This window comes from Myxocyprinus asiaticus, chromosome 45 (genome assembly GCF_019703515.2).
Source record: "Myxocyprinus asiaticus isolate MX2 ecotype Aquarium Trade chromosome 45, UBuf_Myxa_2, whole genome shotgun sequence".
Classification (NCBI taxonomy): Eukaryota; Metazoa; Chordata; class Actinopteri; order Cypriniformes; family Catostomidae; genus Myxocyprinus; species Myxocyprinus asiaticus.
The window spans coordinates 23394312-23415404 of NC_059388.1; the positions used below are offsets into that span (position 1 = coordinate 23394312).

Below are 21093 nucleotides of genomic sequence, written 5' to 3' on the forward strand. Positions count from 1 at the left end.
GTATAATTTGAAGAGAGTGGTTGTGGTGTATGGCCTTAGATTAGGATTTTACTCCTTATGTGACTATATAATGGGAAAGGGAGAGGTTTTCAATTGTATTTGTCAGTAAATATACACAACACGGTAAATAATAATATATAAATATGAATAAATAGAAAAGTAATGTGTGTTACTTATTTGAAAAAAGAAATTCCAGTGTAATGATGTAAATTCAAAAAGTAATGTTGCTTTACACATTACTTAGCAATGTAATCTAATTATCTAGCATGCATTACACTACTTAGGAAGAAACATCTGCTAAAAACATAACTGCAAAAGTATTTCCCAACATTCATTCTGACGAAACACTCTAAATAAGAGTATCGTTGTAGTATAATTCCAGTCCTCCACTTAAAAAGATATTTAGTGTTAATGGACCTAATGTGTGTCTGACTGTGTGAAATCAATCCTCAGTGCACACTCAGGTCTGAGAGGGGTTTGGAAAGAGAAGGAGTAAAAAACACATTCATTAGTAGTTCACAGCTGCATTACACCCACCACCAAGTTTAACCTTTCACCTGTTCAATTAACTGAGTACATTTAAAGACAATCAGATCGCTGTGTGTGTTTGGCTAAACATGTTAACCTCTTAACAAACCCAAATTTCTTGTAAGGAAATACACTACATGGACAAATAACATCAAACTAAAAAAACATCAATAACATCAAACTTTATTAAGAAACAACGAGGTTTGATGCTATTGATGTGTCGCCACCCGCCATATTTGATTTTAGCTCTGTATGCATGAGTTCAGCAATGATTTGATTAGTGATTTGATTAGATTTGAAGTGAATAACGTCTTTTATTACAAGGGTCTCTGGAATACTCGATTCTGATTGGTCAATGGCGTTATCTAGCGGTCTGATATTTCTCCAGGAGTTGCATGTCATCTTTCCTACTTCTCATATCACTCTGCAGTCTCTACAAGTAAGTTAATAAAATAATTTCAACTCATATCAATATTTCATATCCAGTTATTTATTTATTTGGCAAGCAGTCTTGTAATAAGCTGGACAATGAGCAGTCAGATGGTCATTTTCGCAATAAACACTGACGCAAACCGGAGGTGGAATTCAATTGTTCAGCAATTTTGTTCTTCTCACATAACAGAATTTCAACACAAATCAATATTTCATGTCAATTTATTTATTTATTTGGTTAGTAGCTCTGTTAATGTACCATAAGCCAGTTGTTATCGCAAAATGAACCCCTTCAGGCTGATACAAGACCCCTCAGCACCCTGTCTGGGTTTATTTTGCAATAAAAAACTGGCTGATTGTACATTATTCCTAACAAATTTTGGTATTTTCATCATACAAAGTGATCGGATGGAAAATGAAGCACAAGTCGCATGAACTACCTTTATGACACTTTGGGTGCTTTTTTAAGCTTAAGTGAGTCACTATAAATTGCTGTGATTTGGAAATCAGACATTGTAGCTCAGCGAGTAAAGATGCTGATTACCACCCCTGGAGTCGTGAGTTCGAATCCAGGGCGTGCTGATTGACTCCAGCCAAGTCTCCTAAGCAACCAAATTGGCCTGGTTGCTAGGGAGGGCAGAGTCACATGGGGTAACCTCCTCGTGGTCACTATAATGTGGTTCGCTCTCGGTGGGGCATGTGGTGAGTTGTGCATGGATGCTCTGTGGTAACGCGCTCAACAAGCCATAGGATAAGATGCGCGAATTGACGGTCTCAGATACGGAGGCAACTGAGATTCGTCCTCTGCCACCTGGATTGAGACGAGTCACTACGCCACCACGAGGACCTAGAGCGCATTGGGAAATGGGCATACCAAATTGGGGAGAAAAAAGGGGAGAAAAAATAAATAAATAATATATATATATTATATCTCCTTGTTCTGCTTTTCTGCAGATGAATTAAAGTGGGTTTGAGTTCGGAATGACATGACAGTGAGTAAATAATTATATAATTTTCATTTTTGGGTAAACTATTGCTTTAAGAGGCCAAACCAAACATAATTTTGGCAATGTAGTCTATTTGATACTACTTTTTGCAACTTAAAATCAAAGCTGAATGTTTTTTCTCTCAGAAACAATGTAATGGCCCAAAAAAAAGCTCCATTCTTCATTCTCAAGTCTTTGTCTCTGTCCTCATACACCCTCTATTCTCCACAGGATATATGGGCATGTACTGAAGCTGTCAAACTTATCAGCACACAGTATATTCATAATGTCAAGAAAGGCTGCTTTTCATTACATGGACAAGGATGGACACACAACCACCAAAATTGACTTAGTAAACCCAGTAAACCCTCTCTGAACTATACAGGGTTCTGGATTTTCCACTAGTATGACTGCAAACCTTTCCAGAGATAATTGACTCATGAATCATTGTTTTGAATAGGAGAAATTAAACCTGTTTTGAGGCCTCTACTTCTCTATCTTTGTCTCTTTCTCTTCTTTTCTTGGCTCAAGTCTTTCCACAGTGAGGTCATATGCTGTAAGCCACAACACTGCAATTATCAAACTGCCTGCTCATCATCTGAAGCAATATAGATCATCAACATCCTCTGCATGTTTGTGGACCCCAGATGAGCAGGACTGACCCTTGAATCTTCATAATGAACTTAATGAACTAAGTTTCCCATTTAAGACCATATGTGATTAATGCACCATGACACATTTGAGGGCAAGTGGTCATGAAAACAACAGAGTCACCAACGTCCATCTTATGGAGACTCTTAATGTACTTCAAAAAGGTTTAAACTGACGTCACTACAGTAATTATCATAAGGACTGAAGTACAAAATCAGCTACATAAACGGGTTGGTTGGTTTCTTGCTACTTGATTTGAGTTCAAGAAACTGTAATTTCACCATAATATCCACTAAATGGCCAAAAGTATGTGGACACCCAAATACCATACACATATAATATATTATTATTACATATATAATACGTGCCAGCTGAGCACTGAATTTCAAAGGCTTCATTAATTTCAAAACTTCCATTATCCACAAACAAAAAAGTTCTATGGTCCTACCATTTTTTTTTTTGTTTTTTTTTTTTGGACATGGCACCATGGTAAATCCATGGGTATTTGGATGTGTACCATGGTAGTACAATGGTATTTTCTGAGGTACCTTATGTAAATGATCATTAAAGATCACAGTATATATCAAAGTACCATGGTATTACCATCTTTTAAAGGTCTACTCACCAGGAGCACAATTATCCACCAGGGCTCCCAGCGCTTTGCCATCTCTCCAGTCCCTGTGGAAGTTGTTGATGGGCAGTTGGGGGACCTTATTCTGAATCCAGCCCAGAAGACGCTGTTTGGGAGTCAGTTTTCTGGCATCTTCATCATCCTCATCCTCCCACATGGGCATTGAGATGGAGTAGTGCAGGATAAGCGTCCATATCAGCCCCAGGATCAGTTTCAGATTCCCATCTACTATAGCTTTACTATCTGCAATGAGAGAGAGAAGATTTTAAGAGTGTTATTCCACATGGAATCAATGTCCATACTGTTTTCAAGATAACAAGAATAAGATTTAGTTTTGAGAGTTTTTAGTGCTTTCTGAGAAGGAAACTCAGCCATTAAATGTATTGAGGTTAGTTTTTATTAATCCTGTGGTAGTAATATGAATGTATAATAATTTAGGGTTCCCATTAAAGTTCAGAAGTTCAAAGAGCTTCGGGATGAACGGAATTATAACACACTCCGTGACACTTTCCATCCATCAACATTTGGTGTCAGGCTTAGATTTAGATGGCTGATTCTATTTAAAAATTGGTGGGGGGGGGTCATAGTTTCCAGGAAGCCATTTTAACACATAAAACTCCCCAAAAGCTGCTGAGCAAACTGCTAAAAATTATTTACCTTGAATTAGATAAAAGGGTCTTCCAAATGCATAAATGTAAAATACAAATGAGAGTTTAGGACACTCGAACATGAGATGAGGTTTCTACTCTGCTTAGCCAGAAATAATAAAAACACCTGTGTTTGTTTTTCACATAGTCTTCCCTAACATATCATCGATCCTCTTTTGTTTGTCCAAAGTGATTTGTTGCACGCCGTTTGTTCCGACCGCCTGCTGTGTTGATAGACTTCACAGTTCGAAATGTGCACAAATAAATAGCAAGGATGAACTCTCAAGGCTGTATGTACTTCCCCTCCTTTCTCTCAGTTTATACATCACACATACACTTTTAAAATGAATCTCACTAAGCAATGTCCAGGCCATATTTTACAACAAAATAAAAAGAACAAGAAAAAATTACATTTTGCATAACTAAAATTAAGCCTTTATATACAGTAACACTTTCTACACTGTGACAAAAAACATTGCATTGTGATTATTTTTATGACAAGTCACCCCAAATTCCCATTACTGTAACATGAAACTTACAAATTACAAATTACTTTCACATTCTCATTACTTTTTTATTTTTTGTTTGTTTTATTAAAATCAGCATCAGTTAAATTCAGTTCAACAAATACTACCATGATGTATACTTTGTAATTGTACTTTACAAATGCACTTTAGAACTATTTTTCACAAATTATAGTAATGAGAATTTGGGGGAGATGTGCTTAATTGTCATGAAACTAATGTCATAATTGGGCCTAGATGAAATCTAGAAAACCGGCCTAGAAAACTCTATTCGAAGGCGTCAATCATAAAAGTTCTAGGCATTCACCAGCCCTTGCATGTTTGTTTATTAAATATTATGGTTAATTTCCAGATGATTTCAGCTACCAATAAGAGTGTAGTACTCTCAGTTCCATTTAATACATTTAATCCCTTCCACAGAATTGCACAGATTTTCCCTCAAAATCAGCGCAGCAAACGCGGAAAAAAATAAATCCCGTAATTGTCTCAAAATATGCCTCAGTTTCTGTGTAAAATGTGATTTCTTATTTTTCTTTTGATTCTGGGGAGAAATATAAAATTTCTTGTTAGTTAGATTCACTCTTTTACACCTAAAATTAACCCAAATTCCTTCTCTACACCCCCACAGATCTGCAGTGTTCAGCTTGTCAAAAGACACAGGACTACAGTCTGGAATATGAATCAAGATGGACACGACTAAGTCACTGACTGAATGCCAAGGGCTGATGTCATCTAACCCTGGATCTGTGGAATGAGGTCAGTTTCAATAAAACACACACACACAGATGAAACTTAATCAGGACTCTGGCTGAATCTGACTGCGCTTTTCAACCCCCAATGGAGCTGTCTACATTAAACGTTGCAATGTGCACAGCGGTCCAGAGGTAATCTGATCCCACCAAACAAATAATACTGCCAACCCAGGGAACACAGCTGTTTTGCACTCTGCTTCTTTCCTTGCTGTAATCAAACACAAGATCAAATTCTTTGCTGCTCTTTGATATATGACATTTTTTGCAGATTTTCTCATACATTTGTCGAGTACAGAGTGTTACACTTACTGTGGCCGCCTATCAAGAACAGGGTTTTAATGGTTTTGGGTTCCTAGGCTAACTAGATGCTTAGAGAGGATCGCATCCAGACATTTATGTGGACTCAGCGCCAAGCTCAACAGAAAGAGACAGAGAGAAAACATTTGAGAATGTTCTTGGTATATGTGGTGAAGTTTAAAGACAGAGAGTGAGAGAATAAAAGTAAGAGAAAGAAACAAAGAGATAGACAGGTTTCATTATTTTTTGTAATTAACATTTTTTATTGTTTCAAAGAAAAACAACATATACACACCAAATCAACATTTAACTTTTAACCCTCATTAACATCCCTCCCCAAACACCAACCCCACCCTACCCCAAAGAACACCCCTGTGGTCACATAAAATAATACACACACAAACAATAAAATAAAAAATAAATAAATAAAAAATAAAATGTATAATAAACATGCATAATAAAACTAAATGTCTCCCTCCTCATCCCTTCCCCTAGAGTCCTCCAAAACTGCCAAATACCTACCCCACTTCCTGAAAAATAAGTCCTCCAGCCCCAGCCTTCCATCTATCATCTTCTCATAAGCCGCCACCCTCCCCATCTCCGCACACCACTCCAGAAATGGTGGCGCTCCGTCTGACATCCATCCCCTTAAAATAATTTGTCTGCCAATCATCACGCCAGTCAGAACCCAATTTTTTATATGTTTGTCCCCCGAATTTATAACTTCCCCATCGCCCAAAATGCAAAGTCTGGGGCAAAGTAAAATTTGAGTGCCCAGAATGTCACGCAAATAATTCTGAATCTTTAACAAAAAATCTTGGATCTTAACGCATCCCCAAAAAACATGGGTTGTGTCTCCAGCTTCTGATTGGCATCGCCAGCAGGTGGGTGTGTCTTTAAGACCAAGCCTATATAATCTAGAGGGGGTCCAATAAAATCTTTGTAAAATCTTAAATGCATAAGGCGAACCCTTGCATCTCTAGATGCAGACGTGACATTTTTCAGAATTTTAGTCCACACTCCATCCTCCAATACCAAATTAAAATCTTTCTCCCATAATCTCTTAATAAAAGTTAAAGCTCCATCTCCCATACTCTGAATTAACAGGGAGTACTACACTGATGCCTCATGACCTTTTCCAAAAGCCGCAATCACCTCTCCCAAAGCATCTGCCTCCTTAGGGGGGTGTGTGCTACTCCCAAAAATAGTACAAAGCAGGTGGCGCAATTGTAAATACCTATAGAACTGAGGTCTGGGGATCCCAAAATGTTGGACCAAGTTTTCAAACAATCTCAACACACCACTTTCATATGGGTCACCGAGTGTAGCAACCCCCCTCACAATCCACTCTGGCCAGCAGAAAGGGGACTTGCCAATACATAATCTTGGGTTCTGCCATATGCTCGAGGCAACATTTAAATAAGTGTCCAATTTAAACAATCCGGACACTTTAGTCCATACCGAGTGTAAATGCAAAATAACGGGGTGCAACTTAACTTTTCCGATTAGTTTGATAGAGTTGTTTTGTAAAGGCAAAATAGGGGCAAGAACTACCTGTTCAATAACAAACCAGGGAGGGGCTCTCTCAGGTGGAAGTGACCAATGAGCCAAATGTCTGAGACTGAACGCATAGTAATAAAACAAAATCTTGGGTAGGCCTATGTAACTTATTAAAATGCAATCTGGGATGTTTACCATTCCAAATGAAGGACTTCGCTATGCTATCAAATTGCTTGAAATAAGAGAGGGGGACATCTACAGGGAGAGACTGTAGCAGGTAGTTAAATTTAGGAATACAATTCATTTTAATAACATTAACCTTCCCAATCATCGATAAATGTAATGAAGCCCACCTGCCCACATCACACGAAAATCTTTTTATTAAAGGGTCAAAATGAACACTAACTAAATCAGACAAATTTGCTGGGAGTAAAATCCCCAAATACTTAATGCCCTGTTTGGGCCATTGGAAGGTGCCTGGCTGGAAAGCCGTTACTGGACAGTATGCTGTCAGAACCAAAGCTTCGGATTTAGACCAATTAACTTTGTATCCTGAGAACTTGGAAAAGGAATTAATAATTCTGTGGAGGCAAGGCAAAGATATAGTAGGTTCAGAGACAAATAATAAAATATCATCTGCGTAAAGCAGAAGCTTATGCGCCACACCCCCCGCCACCACCCCTGGAAAATCATCCTCCCCCCTTATCGTGGCTGCAAATGGTTCCAGGGCAAGACAGAACAATAAAGGGGAAAGAGGGCAGTCCTGCCGAGTGTCCCTATCCAGAGTAAAATAATCTGAAATTAATCCATTTGTTTGTACTGCTGCTACAGGGTGTCTATAAAGTAACTTAATCCAACCAATAAATGTACTCCCGAACCCATACATTTCCAAAATCATAAAAAGATAATCCCATTCTACCATATCAAACACCTTTTCGGCGTCAAGTGAGATGGCAGCGACCGGAGATTGATCATTCGCTACTGACCACATGATATTGATGAGATGCCTGATGTTATCAGAAGAGCTACGGCCCCGAATAAACCCCACCTGATCTATATGTATAAGAGATGTCATAACCTTACTTAATCGGTTAGCCAAAATTTTTGATAATATTTTACATCTAGCTGGATCAGGGAGATTGGACGGTAACTTTTACACTCGCTTGGATCTTTGTCCTTTTTAAGAATCAGACTGATCCGGGCTTGTGTCATGGTTAGAGGAAGCTTTCCATTCTTTAATGATTCAGTATAAACTTCTAACAAAAGTGGAGCCAGTTCTGTAGCATAAGATCTAAAAAATTCTGCAGCAAAACCATCTGTCCCCATCTGTTGCCTGTAGGTAGGGACTTAATTACCTCGTCAAGCTCCTCCCAGGTTATCTCAGAATCAAGACAGTTTTTTTGCTCAATCATCAGTTTAGGAAGATCTAATGGTTCCACAAAGTTTCTAATATGTTCATCAGTAGACGAAGATGTGGAACTATAAAGATCAATATAGAATTCTTTAAAGGCATTATTAATATCAATGGCTGAGTTAAAAATTTCACCACCAGCAGATTTCACTGAGGGAATGATAGAAAGAGACTCTCTCTGCTTTATATATCTAGCCAAAAGCTTCCCTGCTTTGTCCCCCAACCCAAAGTATGACTGTCTTGCCCTGAATAACCACAACTCCACTTTCCACGACAAAGTAGTATTATATCTATATTTCAATCGGGTCAATTCTCTGAGGCCATCAGCTGACATACAACGCTTCAACTCTGCCTCGGCACTTTTAATATTCTCTTCCAACTCCACGAGTTCTCGTGCTTTGGATTTTTTGATGAATGAGGCATACTGTATGATCCGACCCCTAAGAACCTTAAGAAGCCTTAAGTGCCTCCCAAGCCACACCCACAGAGGATACTGAGGACCAGTTGGTCTCCATATAAACACTGATTTCAGTCTTTAACATTTGTTGGAGATAAGGATTTTGCAAAAGGGACACATTAAGGTGCCAACTATACAATTTCTTTTTCTCTGTATATGGCAACACCTCTAAACTCACCAGGGCATGATCTGAGACTAAGATATTTCCAACTGAGCAATCAACAACAGATGAAATGAGGGATTTGGATATCTAAAAAAAAAATCTATTCTAGAATAAATCTTATGGACTGATGAAAAAAATTTATAGTCCCTACCCGATGGGTTCAAAAGTCTCCAAATATCCGTAAGACCAAGATTTTTACACATCATGTGAAGTGTCAATGTTGCTCTAGGGGGTTTACACACTTTTGCTTCACTGTGATCAAGGACTGAGTCCATCAAAAGATTAAAGTCTCCTCCCAATATTATATCATGAGGGGTGCCAGCGGTTTGCAGCATCCCTTCAAGATCTATAAAAAAGCCCTGATCATCAGCGTTAGGTGCATAAATATTAACCAAAATCAATCTTTGCCCTTGAATTTCAGCTAAAACAATAATGAATCTCCCTAATTTATCTTTAGTCTGTTTGAGACATTTGAATTGTAGATGTTTATTAATCAATATAATGACTCCCTTGCTCTTACTTGATCCAGCACTAAAAAAAACATGTCCACCCCATATCTTCCCAAATTTTTCAGCTTCCTGCGGGGAGAGATGTGTTTCTTGAAGAAACACGATATCATATTTCTTACGTTTAAGAAAAGTAATAACCTTCCTTCTTTTTATGGGGTGCCCCAACCCATTTACATTCCATGTGGAGAGAGATAGTACACTCATATTAACATTTGACATTTTGATATAGTAGAAAAAATAAATTGTGTGTCAAAAACAAAATTATACAGACCACATTCCCCATTAGTGAAACAATTAAACCCCTGACTTCCCCCCGAACAAAACAAACAGAAAAAAGAAAAACGTGCGCATTAACCCCGTGCACAAAAGCACCAATCCCTCTAAACTCAAAAGGACCATGAACACCCACGAGCCCCCATGACAAATTTGCCATCGGATTGCTCAATTTTGCCTCACAAATTTGTGAGGCAAAATAACATAACAGAAAATACTTTGTAAAATAAACCCCAGCCAATAGGAAGAATGAACACAAAGAACATGTAGATTCATTCACAGAACTGTCTCAAAGGTGTGATCTTCCACAAAACAAATTCTAGCTGATATAAAACCGTTCAGATTCCGGCTGTTATGAGTTCAGCGACATGTTGGACAACTGACGCTGGATCACCTCTCCCGCCACGCCAACCAAATCGAGTCCCTGGTCTGTAGGCCTGTCGAGGCTTTCATCCTGAACACGTAAGTGTCTTTTAATGTCTCCAGAGCCCGAGGATTTTGACTTCTTTGCCATGTTTTGCCTCAAAGAGCAAATGTGTAACTGGGTGTATCAAATTTCACCAGATTATAACATGAAAATAATTAAAATTTTAGCAAAGTGCGCAGAGCTCGTCGCTCACACGTCTGCTTCTTGCATGGCGTCACATGACCCCCGACAGATTTCATTATTAATATTTCTCTACCTAATTATTATTATTAAATAGTATTTGGAATATTGTATTTAATCTTGTTAAATGGTTGTTATTTTTATTATACAGTAATAATGATACTAATAATAACAATAACAATAACTGTTTTTATTATCATCATCTGGGGGGGCACTTTATTTCTTAATTTTTATTCTTTCATGTTTTCCATTTTATTTTTGCTTTTCAATAACTGCATATTTAAAAAAAACTGCATTATTTTTCTTATATAATAATAATTTTATTATAAATTTATATATAAATATTATTATTATTATTATTATGTTTTTTAACATTTATTTCTAAATGTATTTTGTATTCTTTAAAATTATCCATTTTATCTTCCTTTTCAATGCATATTTTTTTAATTTACTCTGCCTAATATGCAAAGTTAGTATGCATATACTATGTATACTTTTCAATAGCTCTGTTTTTTCTTATATAATAATAATAATAATAAATAATATTAATAATAATAATACAATAATAATCATAATTTGGGGGATTTTTACCTTTATTTCCAAATTCATTTGTATTATTTAATGTTATCCGATTTATTTTAGTTTTTCAATAACTCTGCATACGTTTCAATAATTTAAATACTTTGTTCTCCACTCTTTTCTGTACATGCAGCTAAAGTGCAAATGTTTAGACAATACAAATGTACAATTATTTCCCATAAATAATAAAGCACATTAAAACTGCAGATAAATCAATAAAGAGAAGACAATCAAAGAAAGAGAGAGAGAAAGGGAGAGAGAGAGCAAGTGAGAGCTGAAAAAAGGTGTATGTACCTGGAAATTGTTATGTACAGACAGATATTAGTAAGCTCACAAACAAACAAACAAACACACACACACACACACACACACATACAGACACAGCAGCTGTTCAACGGCAACACCTCTTCTTGTAATATTAATAAACAGGTGCAGAGTGTGACTGCTGTTGTTGTATGACAATGTGTGGTAACGTGTGATGTAGGTCCTTATCTGACAGCATATAACATACACGGTTACTTCCTATAGTCAGCAAACTGCAGATAAATCCCCATTACAACTACACAAAAAACTAAAAGGCAAACACACACATGGGCTGACAAATAATATGGACATTAACCTTTTCCAACATCAAGGTTTTAGGTTAAAGTCGATTTTACCTTTTTGCATTTTCACAGTTTACTTCAATAGTGTGACAAATAAATGTTTAGAACATATTCAGTGTAGTCTGTCAATGAATTTGTGGTCAACAAGCACAGACTAATTTTATCTATTTCCCTTTAAAAAAATGTCATAACAAGGTGAATTTTCAAATCCACACTTCCTCATAGAGTGCACAGTGTGTTGGCCTCTATTCCCTATTTACCGAATGTCTAAAACCTTTTCAAACTACCCTGAGAAAACTTTGCCAGCAATGTGCACCCCAGCAGAACACAAACTCTCAAAGATAAAACACATTTTCCAACACACAGCGCTGGCAAAACAGCTAGACTCAAACACACTTAATGAAAGACATCAATACTAAGTGTTTCCTTCCGACAACATTAAACTGAATGTGGCTACAAATAACCCTTGTAGTTTGGAGGAACCGCTGATCACATGGGCCTGAAAATCCAGGCCTGCTCGGGTACAGCACAACCACATAAGGGTAGGAAAACAAATATGGAATCAAGGCTTGGGAACAAACCATTTAGTGCCAGTGGGAAAGTAAAGGATATCCTATGGAAAGTGTGAATATTATGGAGGATTATAAAATGTGCTTTCCCATTTGTCTCACTCCAGACTAAGGCAACAGGTTGGTTGCACATGGAATTTCTATTTGGAATACATAATCAATGTCTGGATGCTATTTGGCCTCTACAATCAATCCTTTGAAAAGGGAAATTTTAAATCTTCATCAAGGCACTTGAAACCACACAACTAAGCATACATTTCTGCACCACTAGCATCAACAAACGGAACTGCATAAATCTGAGCATCCACCAATTATGATCTTACCACAGCTTGTGTTGGTTAGATGCAACAGGTGACAGTCGGGTGTTGCTTGGAGTGACCAAACAGACAACACAGTGTCCCTGGAGGAGATGGAAAGTTTGCCACGATCACTAAGGCAGAAGACAGGGACACAATAGACCCTGTGTGGAAGAGACATTTTGCCTCGGGAAGTATTCAGCCTACACCCACACAGGCATATGCACAAACACACAAACACATACGACTACTCTTCTAGAGAGAATATATAATAAATGAAACTATGAGCTATGTTGTTTATGTAAAAAAAACTTTTCTTTTAACAGGAAGTATAGTATTTGCCCTTTTGAATTGATTTTCAGGGGCAATTTACCTTTATGAGGGCATTTTTTCATTAATACATAAAAACACAGTGCAAGTCGTAATTATGGCAAGTCGTAATTATAGTATAAGATGGGAAAAATCATAAGAAATCAAAAAGAAAAAAAATCAATCACACTATATTCGCACTATGCAACATTTTTCACAAGTGCCTAAAACGTTTGCATGGTACTGTATATTTTAAGTAAATCCAACACATAATTTTTTAGGGTGTATAGTGGCTAAATTTGATTCCTGTATTGTATATTGTATCGATTTCTAATTCTGATAATTTGTTGGTCTTCATGGAAATAAAAGTCATCCCTTTTAGTACGAGCCAAGTCGTCCGATATCTTAAGATTTCGCTATGTCGAGTTCTCATAAGACTAGGCCAGGAATAGAATATCAAAATAAATGAAATTTCAGAAAACAGATCAAAATATAACTGAGGAATTCACTTATTTTTTGCCCAGAGTGCAAAAATTTCTGACCCTGGCAAAGATCAAACAGTTCACCCAATTCTGTTTCAAAGGGACAAAAAAATCCTCATAATGTGACTTCTTCAGTTTTAGTAAGGCTTAAACGCCATAAAACACAATAAAGTGCAACTCTACAATACAACTCAGCTTTTCAATGTAATAAAAAAAACGAAAACATAAAGCTCAACACAAGATGTGCCTCAAACATTACCTGCACAAGAACGGTAATGTAGAATGTATTATCTCTGAGGTTTAAGATGAACTAACATGATGGTATGCAAGAAGACAGACAAAACACTATTTCAACACACACATAAACACATGTGTCCTGCATCCCCAGAGGCCTTGAAAGGAAAGTAATGGAGCAGAGCACATGACATGAATATCAGAGTGGAGATCTGAGCTGTAAACAATCCACACAGGGGGCTGACAGACATTAAGCAGGTCAGTCACACACACACACACACACTTATAAGAGAGAGAGAAAGAGAGAGAGCAGGGATTCCCCCAGTAGCTGTGGAAAGATAACATTCCTGTTCTCTGACTTTCTCCAGGAGGAACGATTACAGAGCTGCACACAAAACACAGGCTTGCCTGAAGTCACATCCTGTAGCCATGGACACAATATTGAGATTACATTGTGTGAGCGTGTGTCCAATGTCCAAGAGACAAAGTTCAGAGTTCTCCAGAGAGGCAGGAAAATGTCATTCCATTACTGCATCTCTCTAACAGACAAAGACAGACCAGGAGTAAAGGAGAGGGAAATGGGTGAAGACATCATAGACACATGCCATCACAACTCACATTTTCCACAAGATCTCAGAAGAACAATGGAAGTGTGTTAGAAATAGCAAACACACACGCACACACATCAAGCACTTGCTTTAAATGACAGCCCCCAGGGGAAAAGTATCAAGACTGAATCTCAGCACATGTAGAGCCCATCTTCTTAAGCGAAGAAAAATTGTCAAACACACCCTAGAAAAATAAAACGTTAAAAAAACTTGATGGAATTGCAAAAATTCTGATTAGGTCATTCCACGAAATCTGACAAGAAAATGCCCTGGTTCTATTTTACTCCAAAATCAAAAGAAACAAATAAGAAATTTTATTTTGCATATGGAAAAAGAAGCCTATTTTAGGGCCATTATGGTTTGTTACATTGTGACATTATTTTCATGACACATTTTACCACCCAATTCTCATTACTGATACACGAAAAAGATGGACATTAAAATATTCTAATTACTGCAGTGTGAAAAAATTATATATCATTTAAACTTTAAAGTATTTATACATCAGGGGCCTGCATAGTTCAGTGAGTATAGACGCTGACTACCACCCCTGGAGTCACGAGTTCTAATCCAGGGCGTGCTAAGTGACTCCAGCCAGGTCTCCTAAGCAACCAAATTGGCCCAGTTGCTAGGGAGGGTAGAGTAACATGGGGTAAACTCCTCATAGTTGCTATAACGTGGTCCTCGCTCTCGGTGGGGCGCGTGGCGAGTTGTGCGTGGATGCTGTGGAGAATAGCGTGAAGCCTCCAAATGCGCTATGTCTCCCCGGTAACGTGATAAAATGCGCAGAATGACTGTCTCAGACGTGGAGGCAACTGAGATTCGTCCTCCGCCACCCAGATTGAGGCGAGACACTACGCCACCACGAGGACTTAGGGCGCATTGGGAATTGGGCATTCCAAATTGGGGAGGAAAAAAAACAAAAAAAAAAACAACATAGTAGTACTTTCTACTAGAAAAAAAAAAGACTGTTACATTAATAAAACAATGGGAATAGTAAAAGTAAACCATCCAGATGTGTTACGGTAATGAGAATTAGGTGATAAAATGTGCTTAATTTTCCTGAAAATAATGTCACAATTAGGGCTGGGTATTGATACAGATTTCCCAATTCGATTCCAACTCACAAGCTCTCGATTAGTTTTGATATCAGTTTAAATTGCGGCTCAAAGCGAGAACTTGTCGGCTCACTGTTCATTCTGCAGAAACTAATGCTAAGAATAAAATAAAAGTCGTTTAACAATTTAAATTTGCAATTGTCATTTATCATAATATTTTGAGCATAAAGTAAAAATTACGAGAATAAAATCAAAGCATTATGAGATTAAAGTCATAATATTTTGAAAATAAATCGAAAGGAAAGTAACATCAAAGTGATGTGGTGGACAAAAGCAAAGTGGAGCGTCTGGGTCTTTACATACAACACCACTAACCAGGGAGATAACATGGCTATGCAACTGAGCTCTCTGTTTTGCGAGCTCTCTGTTAATGAATGAGGAGTGCATTAGTACAGGAGTATTCAATCTGTGGGCGCCTGTCAAGGGAGGCGTGATATAGGCTCACACTCAAGTGAAGTGAAAAATAATTGGAACTGCTGTGAATTATATAGGTCCATTTCAAGACATTGTATGTGGTAACATCCCCTCAGTTACAGTATTGTTTAGAGGAAAATCCAACAAAAAAGCAGACCAAGCATCACCAACGCCGAGCGGGACTGTGCGAATGTCTGTCTGGTACTTTCTCGTGAATAAATTACATTTCCTACATAACCGCTGCAGAGTCCGGAAACTAATAATAACTCTGTGCTGATGCGCCAAAAGACCAAGGATTTATTTATTGCTAAATCCTATTCTAAATATGATTACATCCTCCACATCCATCTCTTGCATTAATGAAGCTGCTGGCTCGGCGTCCGTTCTATCGTTGTGATAATGACGCTCTGTTTGGCCTAATATTGAGATTTATTTTCTTTAAATATTTCTTCTTTATTCACACAATATACTATTTTATTCTCACAATGCTATGACTTTAATCTAATAATTTTGACTTTATTCTCCTATGAATTTAGTCTCATAATGCTACAACTTTATTCTCGTAATTTTTAATTCATTCGCAAAATATTACAACTTTAATCTCTAAATCGTAATTTTTTATTTTATTTAACGTGGCAATAAAACGCCATTGTGGGATCACAGAGTAAAGTTAAAAATAACTTTAATTTTCATAAACACATCTCGTAACACCTGCACTGGGTTTCATGACTGTTACACCATTAAACATGATTCCAGGTTGTTTTTAATAAAGCAAAGTTTCAACTTAACAGTGAGACAGTGGGTTTTTTTTTTTTTTCTCCTTTTGCTCTGGTGTGCAGACTTAAAGACAATAATTAGACAAGTTCAATGCCATCTGATTTTAAAATATTTAAAAATCAATGCACTCCAAAGAGGCTATTTAACGCAGCAGTGTATCTCCACGCACATGACATGGAAATGTGAACCAGTTTTGGATCAGTTATGGACTTTAATGTGAGATTTTATCATTTTAAGACCTATGTATTGTGCTATTTAGGCTCATAGATCACTGTGCTGATATTCTGAGTTGCATTTGAGGAAATTCCATTGCAATAAACATTCTTTATTCCAACATACCAACTCCCGACGAAAACATGAATAACCGGTCATGAAACCTTGTGGTTAACCGAATGGTAAAAAAGGTAATTGTGCACATCCCTACTAAAAATGATCAACGGATAATGATAAATCCAGATATTTGTTCAGCTCACGTGCAACTTAACCAGTTATCAACTGTTAGCTCATTAACATGGCTACCTGGCTACTGGCATAAGAATCGTGCATCGTACAAATCTTATCCTTGTTAAAGTTTTGTTGTATTGAAGGTATTGTTACTGACATAGACATACTTTCCTCATTCTGATCAACTAATCCTAAATAAAGTCTGGTTGGTTAATAGCTAATTTAATTATGGATGGTAATTCTTAAATGCTCTAGCTGATTATACCTAGGCAGAGTCCATCTTAGGGATCGAGAAGGGATGCTCCGAACAAGTTGAATGGCGCATGCATTAAAATCTACTTGGTGTGTGGATTGTGAACAAATGAAGATTAGGCTTATAGATTATATATTTAGAAATAAAGCTTGTATAATGAGAAAAAATACAAAGCTGCGACACACGAGGCATTCGCAACATGTCTGATGAACTTGAGCAAGAACAGCGAACTGTCAGTTAATGCAGGTGGGGCTCACTGATCAGAATTTATTTACATTTGAAGCCAGAATTGCAGCCTACCTTGTTGGTTTTGTACCCTGATGTAATGAACATTAAGCCTTACTTCTCTCTCTCTCTCTTTCCATCACAAAAAAAACATTCAGGGCTATTAACAAAATATCAGCCAGGGTCTAGCTACGCCGCTGTTTCGAGCTACATACTCTTCATCAGACATCAGTATATAACTGAAATATACATAAATGAATTGAAATTGAAATTGGAATTAATTCATAATCTAATCAAATTATGTATTGCAATATGTATTGTATCGTGAGGTGCCAGTCGATACCCAACCCTAATTTATATGGGATATATTTAAGTTATAATGTCCATTTTGGTTACATATGAAAGAATTTCTCTCCCAGTTAATGCTGTTAATTATACAGGGGACCTTCTAACTAGGTACATTCTGAAAATATTCATTTTACACATATTTTGTTTGTTTTTCATCATTTTGGTCACATTTTAGCTTTTTAAAAATGTACAAATCCATATATTTCATCACTAAATATGATACTATATTGCATATATTATATTTTGTTACATGTTTATTATTCAATGCATAATTTATTCTATTTACACTGAGATTGTATTTCAGATACAACAGATTTGTGTAAGAAAGTCATTATTTACTGGAAATCTTGCTGTTCCCTGCAGCTCTCAAATCTTATTCATGCGATACATGCAAGAACCAATGGCATTTGGTGTCACTGACATAAAACATCTCAACATGTTTAAATATGCACAATGCACAAATCAAATTAGAGAACCACAGCGAAGTGGAAGATTTTCAGTGAATAACAAATATTGGTCTGTTCCTCACACAAAGCTATCATATAGCTTCAGAAAACTTTGAATATAGCGCACAAGTCATATGGACTACCTTACATAATAATTCGTCTTACTTTTTGTCATTTTTGGATCTTGACAGGCCCTGGTCCCCGTATGCTTTTGTTTTATGGAAAGGAACAGTCTCAACATTCTTCAAAACATATCCTTTTTTTGTTCCACAGAAGAAAGAAAGTCATACAGGTTTGCAATGTGAGGGTGAGTAAATGATGACAGAATTAAAACTTTTCGGTGAACTATCCCTTTAAGCTGATATCTCTCCATTTCTAGAGAACCGAATGAAATTTTAGGTGTGATGTGAGACACACAACCCCAGTTGCCAAATACTGTCAGATGGCAGCCGTTGGGAGCATTTGCAAGGCAGCCACTGACTTCCTCAATCAGCACTCCACCAGAAAACAAAGGTCAATGAAAAATAAACTCAGAAAGCCAGGTTGAAACAGCAGGTCTGGACAATGACAGAGCAGTTCATTTTTCAATGTCCATTCCACATAAACACGTTTTTACACACTAATATATCACCATGGATATGAAAGCTGTATACTATACAAGATCGGCACCTTCATATTGATCAAAATGCTTGACTAAACATACAAAGCTCTTGGTGAAACATGGCAAAAAACATGGAGAACTTCGGCCTGAAGAAAGGACTCCAAATGAATACACACACAAAGCATACGTGTACATCTTGAGGAATGGCACATGTGTTGTAGCAGGTGTTGTGTATTAATACTAATGCCCAAAAAAAGGACATCAGCAACCAACATTTTGTTGTTTTGCCACATGGTCTTGTTGACCTGGGATGACCATGAACAATAAGAACAACACACACAGCTGAACTGAAGTATTCCACAGACATATGTGAGAGCAGCTGAATAAATTTGTAATGCGTAATTAAACAAGATAGCACCAGTGGGCCTTTAAAACTGCCCTTAAGGGTAAAAAGCTGAAGACAGAGCAAAAACAGACTGGAATCACTCACACAGACACTTTGAGATCATTCACATCCACCTCATAATCGTAAAACACAACAAGGGACAAATCTACTTTTGTAATGTGGCAAGTAAGAAAATGCAATACACACTCTCATCAATGGCTAATATAGGGGTTTACTTAGATATAGCCACCCCCCCCCCCCCCCCCCCCACAGGTACCATGCAGGCCAAGTTATATCTAATGTCACACCACTGACTGTGAGGCACCCTCTATCAAAGGAACTTAGTATATTAAATACACGAGGCTAATATTTATAAGGTGTTTGTAGAGGGGTACTTGGAAAAACTATTGGCCTCATACATTTAACTCTGTGTTATTCCTCTTCTTACAGTCAAACGGGCAAAAAAAAAGGCTGTCTCCAATGTGAACCAGTAATAAAACACTGTAATAAGTCTTTCAAAGCTCAGGAGGCCCAAACCAATAGGTTCTTTCCTAGCCAAACCCAAACTCCAGAGGAGATATTTCACATAGCGAAAAAGACACGTTAGCATCTTCCACAAAAGAAAGAAGAAGAATTTCTTCTATTGTCCTATTTCTAGTTCTTTCCTCCACTTTTGTTTGGTAAAAGTTCAGCCAGAAAACAATGTAAAAAGTGAAAATGTTCAGATGTTACCTTAAAGGAGCCAATTCTACTTAACTTGGATTTTTATTGTGGCATGAAAAAAAAAAAAATGGAATTCAATATTATACAGAGCACTTTGGGAAAATTTGGAAAAAAAAAAAAAATTTATTTTTTTATGTTTTTGTAATTATTTGAAAATGTTTGGCTCTTATTTACTTTCACTTTCACATTCTGAAAGTGAAAGTGAAAGTGGAGATTTACAGTAAAAAAAACAATTTTGAATTGAAATATTGATCTGTTTCTCACCCAAAGTGATTACATATATTAAACCAGTAAAGTCATATGAACTTATGCTGCCTTTATGTGATTTCTGGAGCTTGAAAGGTCTAGTCACCATTCACCCGCATTGTATGGACCTACAGAGTTGAGATATTCTTCTAAAAATCTTTGTGTTCTACAGAAGAAGGAAAGTCATACACATCTGGGATGGTATAAAAGTGAGTAAATGATGAGAGAATTTTCATTTTGGGGTGAACTATCCCTTTAACATTAGTTAACAACATTAGTTAACATTAACTAACAATGAACAATACATTTACAGCACTTAGTTGATGTTCATTTCAACATACACTAATACTTTTCTTAAATAAAATTTTTTACTAAATTGTAAATTGTACATTTATATTCAGTCATATAGCAGACGCTTTTATCCAAAACTACTAATGAACAACGGCATTTTTAAAAAAAAATGAACATTAATCAAGATTAATAAATGCTGTAAAAAATATTATAAATGTTTATGGTATCTAATGAATTGACTACTGTTAACAAATAGAACCTTATTTTAAAGTGTTTCTAATATTTTTGACTTGAATAAAACAAGTTAAATTAGGCTGGATATTAACACATGTAACACGTTTACATTTACATTTACAAACTATTAGTTTTTAGTAAATTTGAGTAAAGTGAGCACAGTACTCATTGAGCGGAGGGAAGTATTCTTTGTGAGTTTTGTCTGTAGTAAGCAGAGCAGTCAGGCCCTTCCTTCTCCTGAGTGAACCCATTCAGCTGCCATCACAGCTGCTAACAGGCATCCTAAACCAACAACTGATGTGCTCAAAGATCTTCCTTCCCTTGCTAGAGCCAACACACTCTCTCTCTCTCTCTCTCTCTCTCTCTCTCTCTCTCTCTCTCTCACACACACACACACACACACACACACACACACACACATATCCTAGCTTTCTACTCATAGCACGCAGCCACCCTCCCTCCCCCACTCTCAACAAAGCTTCAGAAGCTGAAGTTCCATCCACATCAGGCACACAGACGCCTTTGTCCCAGTCTCCTC

At 37.0% G+C, this 21093-nt stretch overlaps 1 protein-coding gene across 3 annotated transcripts in view; it reads right to left on the minus strand.

Moving 5' to 3' along the window:
- LOC127435478 (filamin-C-like) overlaps positions 1-21093 on the minus strand; it is a 73577-nt gene that overhangs the window by 39281 nt on the left and 13203 nt on the right. For all 3 annotated transcript variants that reach the window (XM_051689017.1, XM_051689016.1, XM_051689015.1), the window contains exon 2: positions 3223-3471. In XM_051689017.1, the coding sequence (XP_051544977.1) occupies positions 3223-3471 (249 nt within the window). The remainder of the gene's footprint in view (positions 1-3222; positions 3472-21093) is intronic.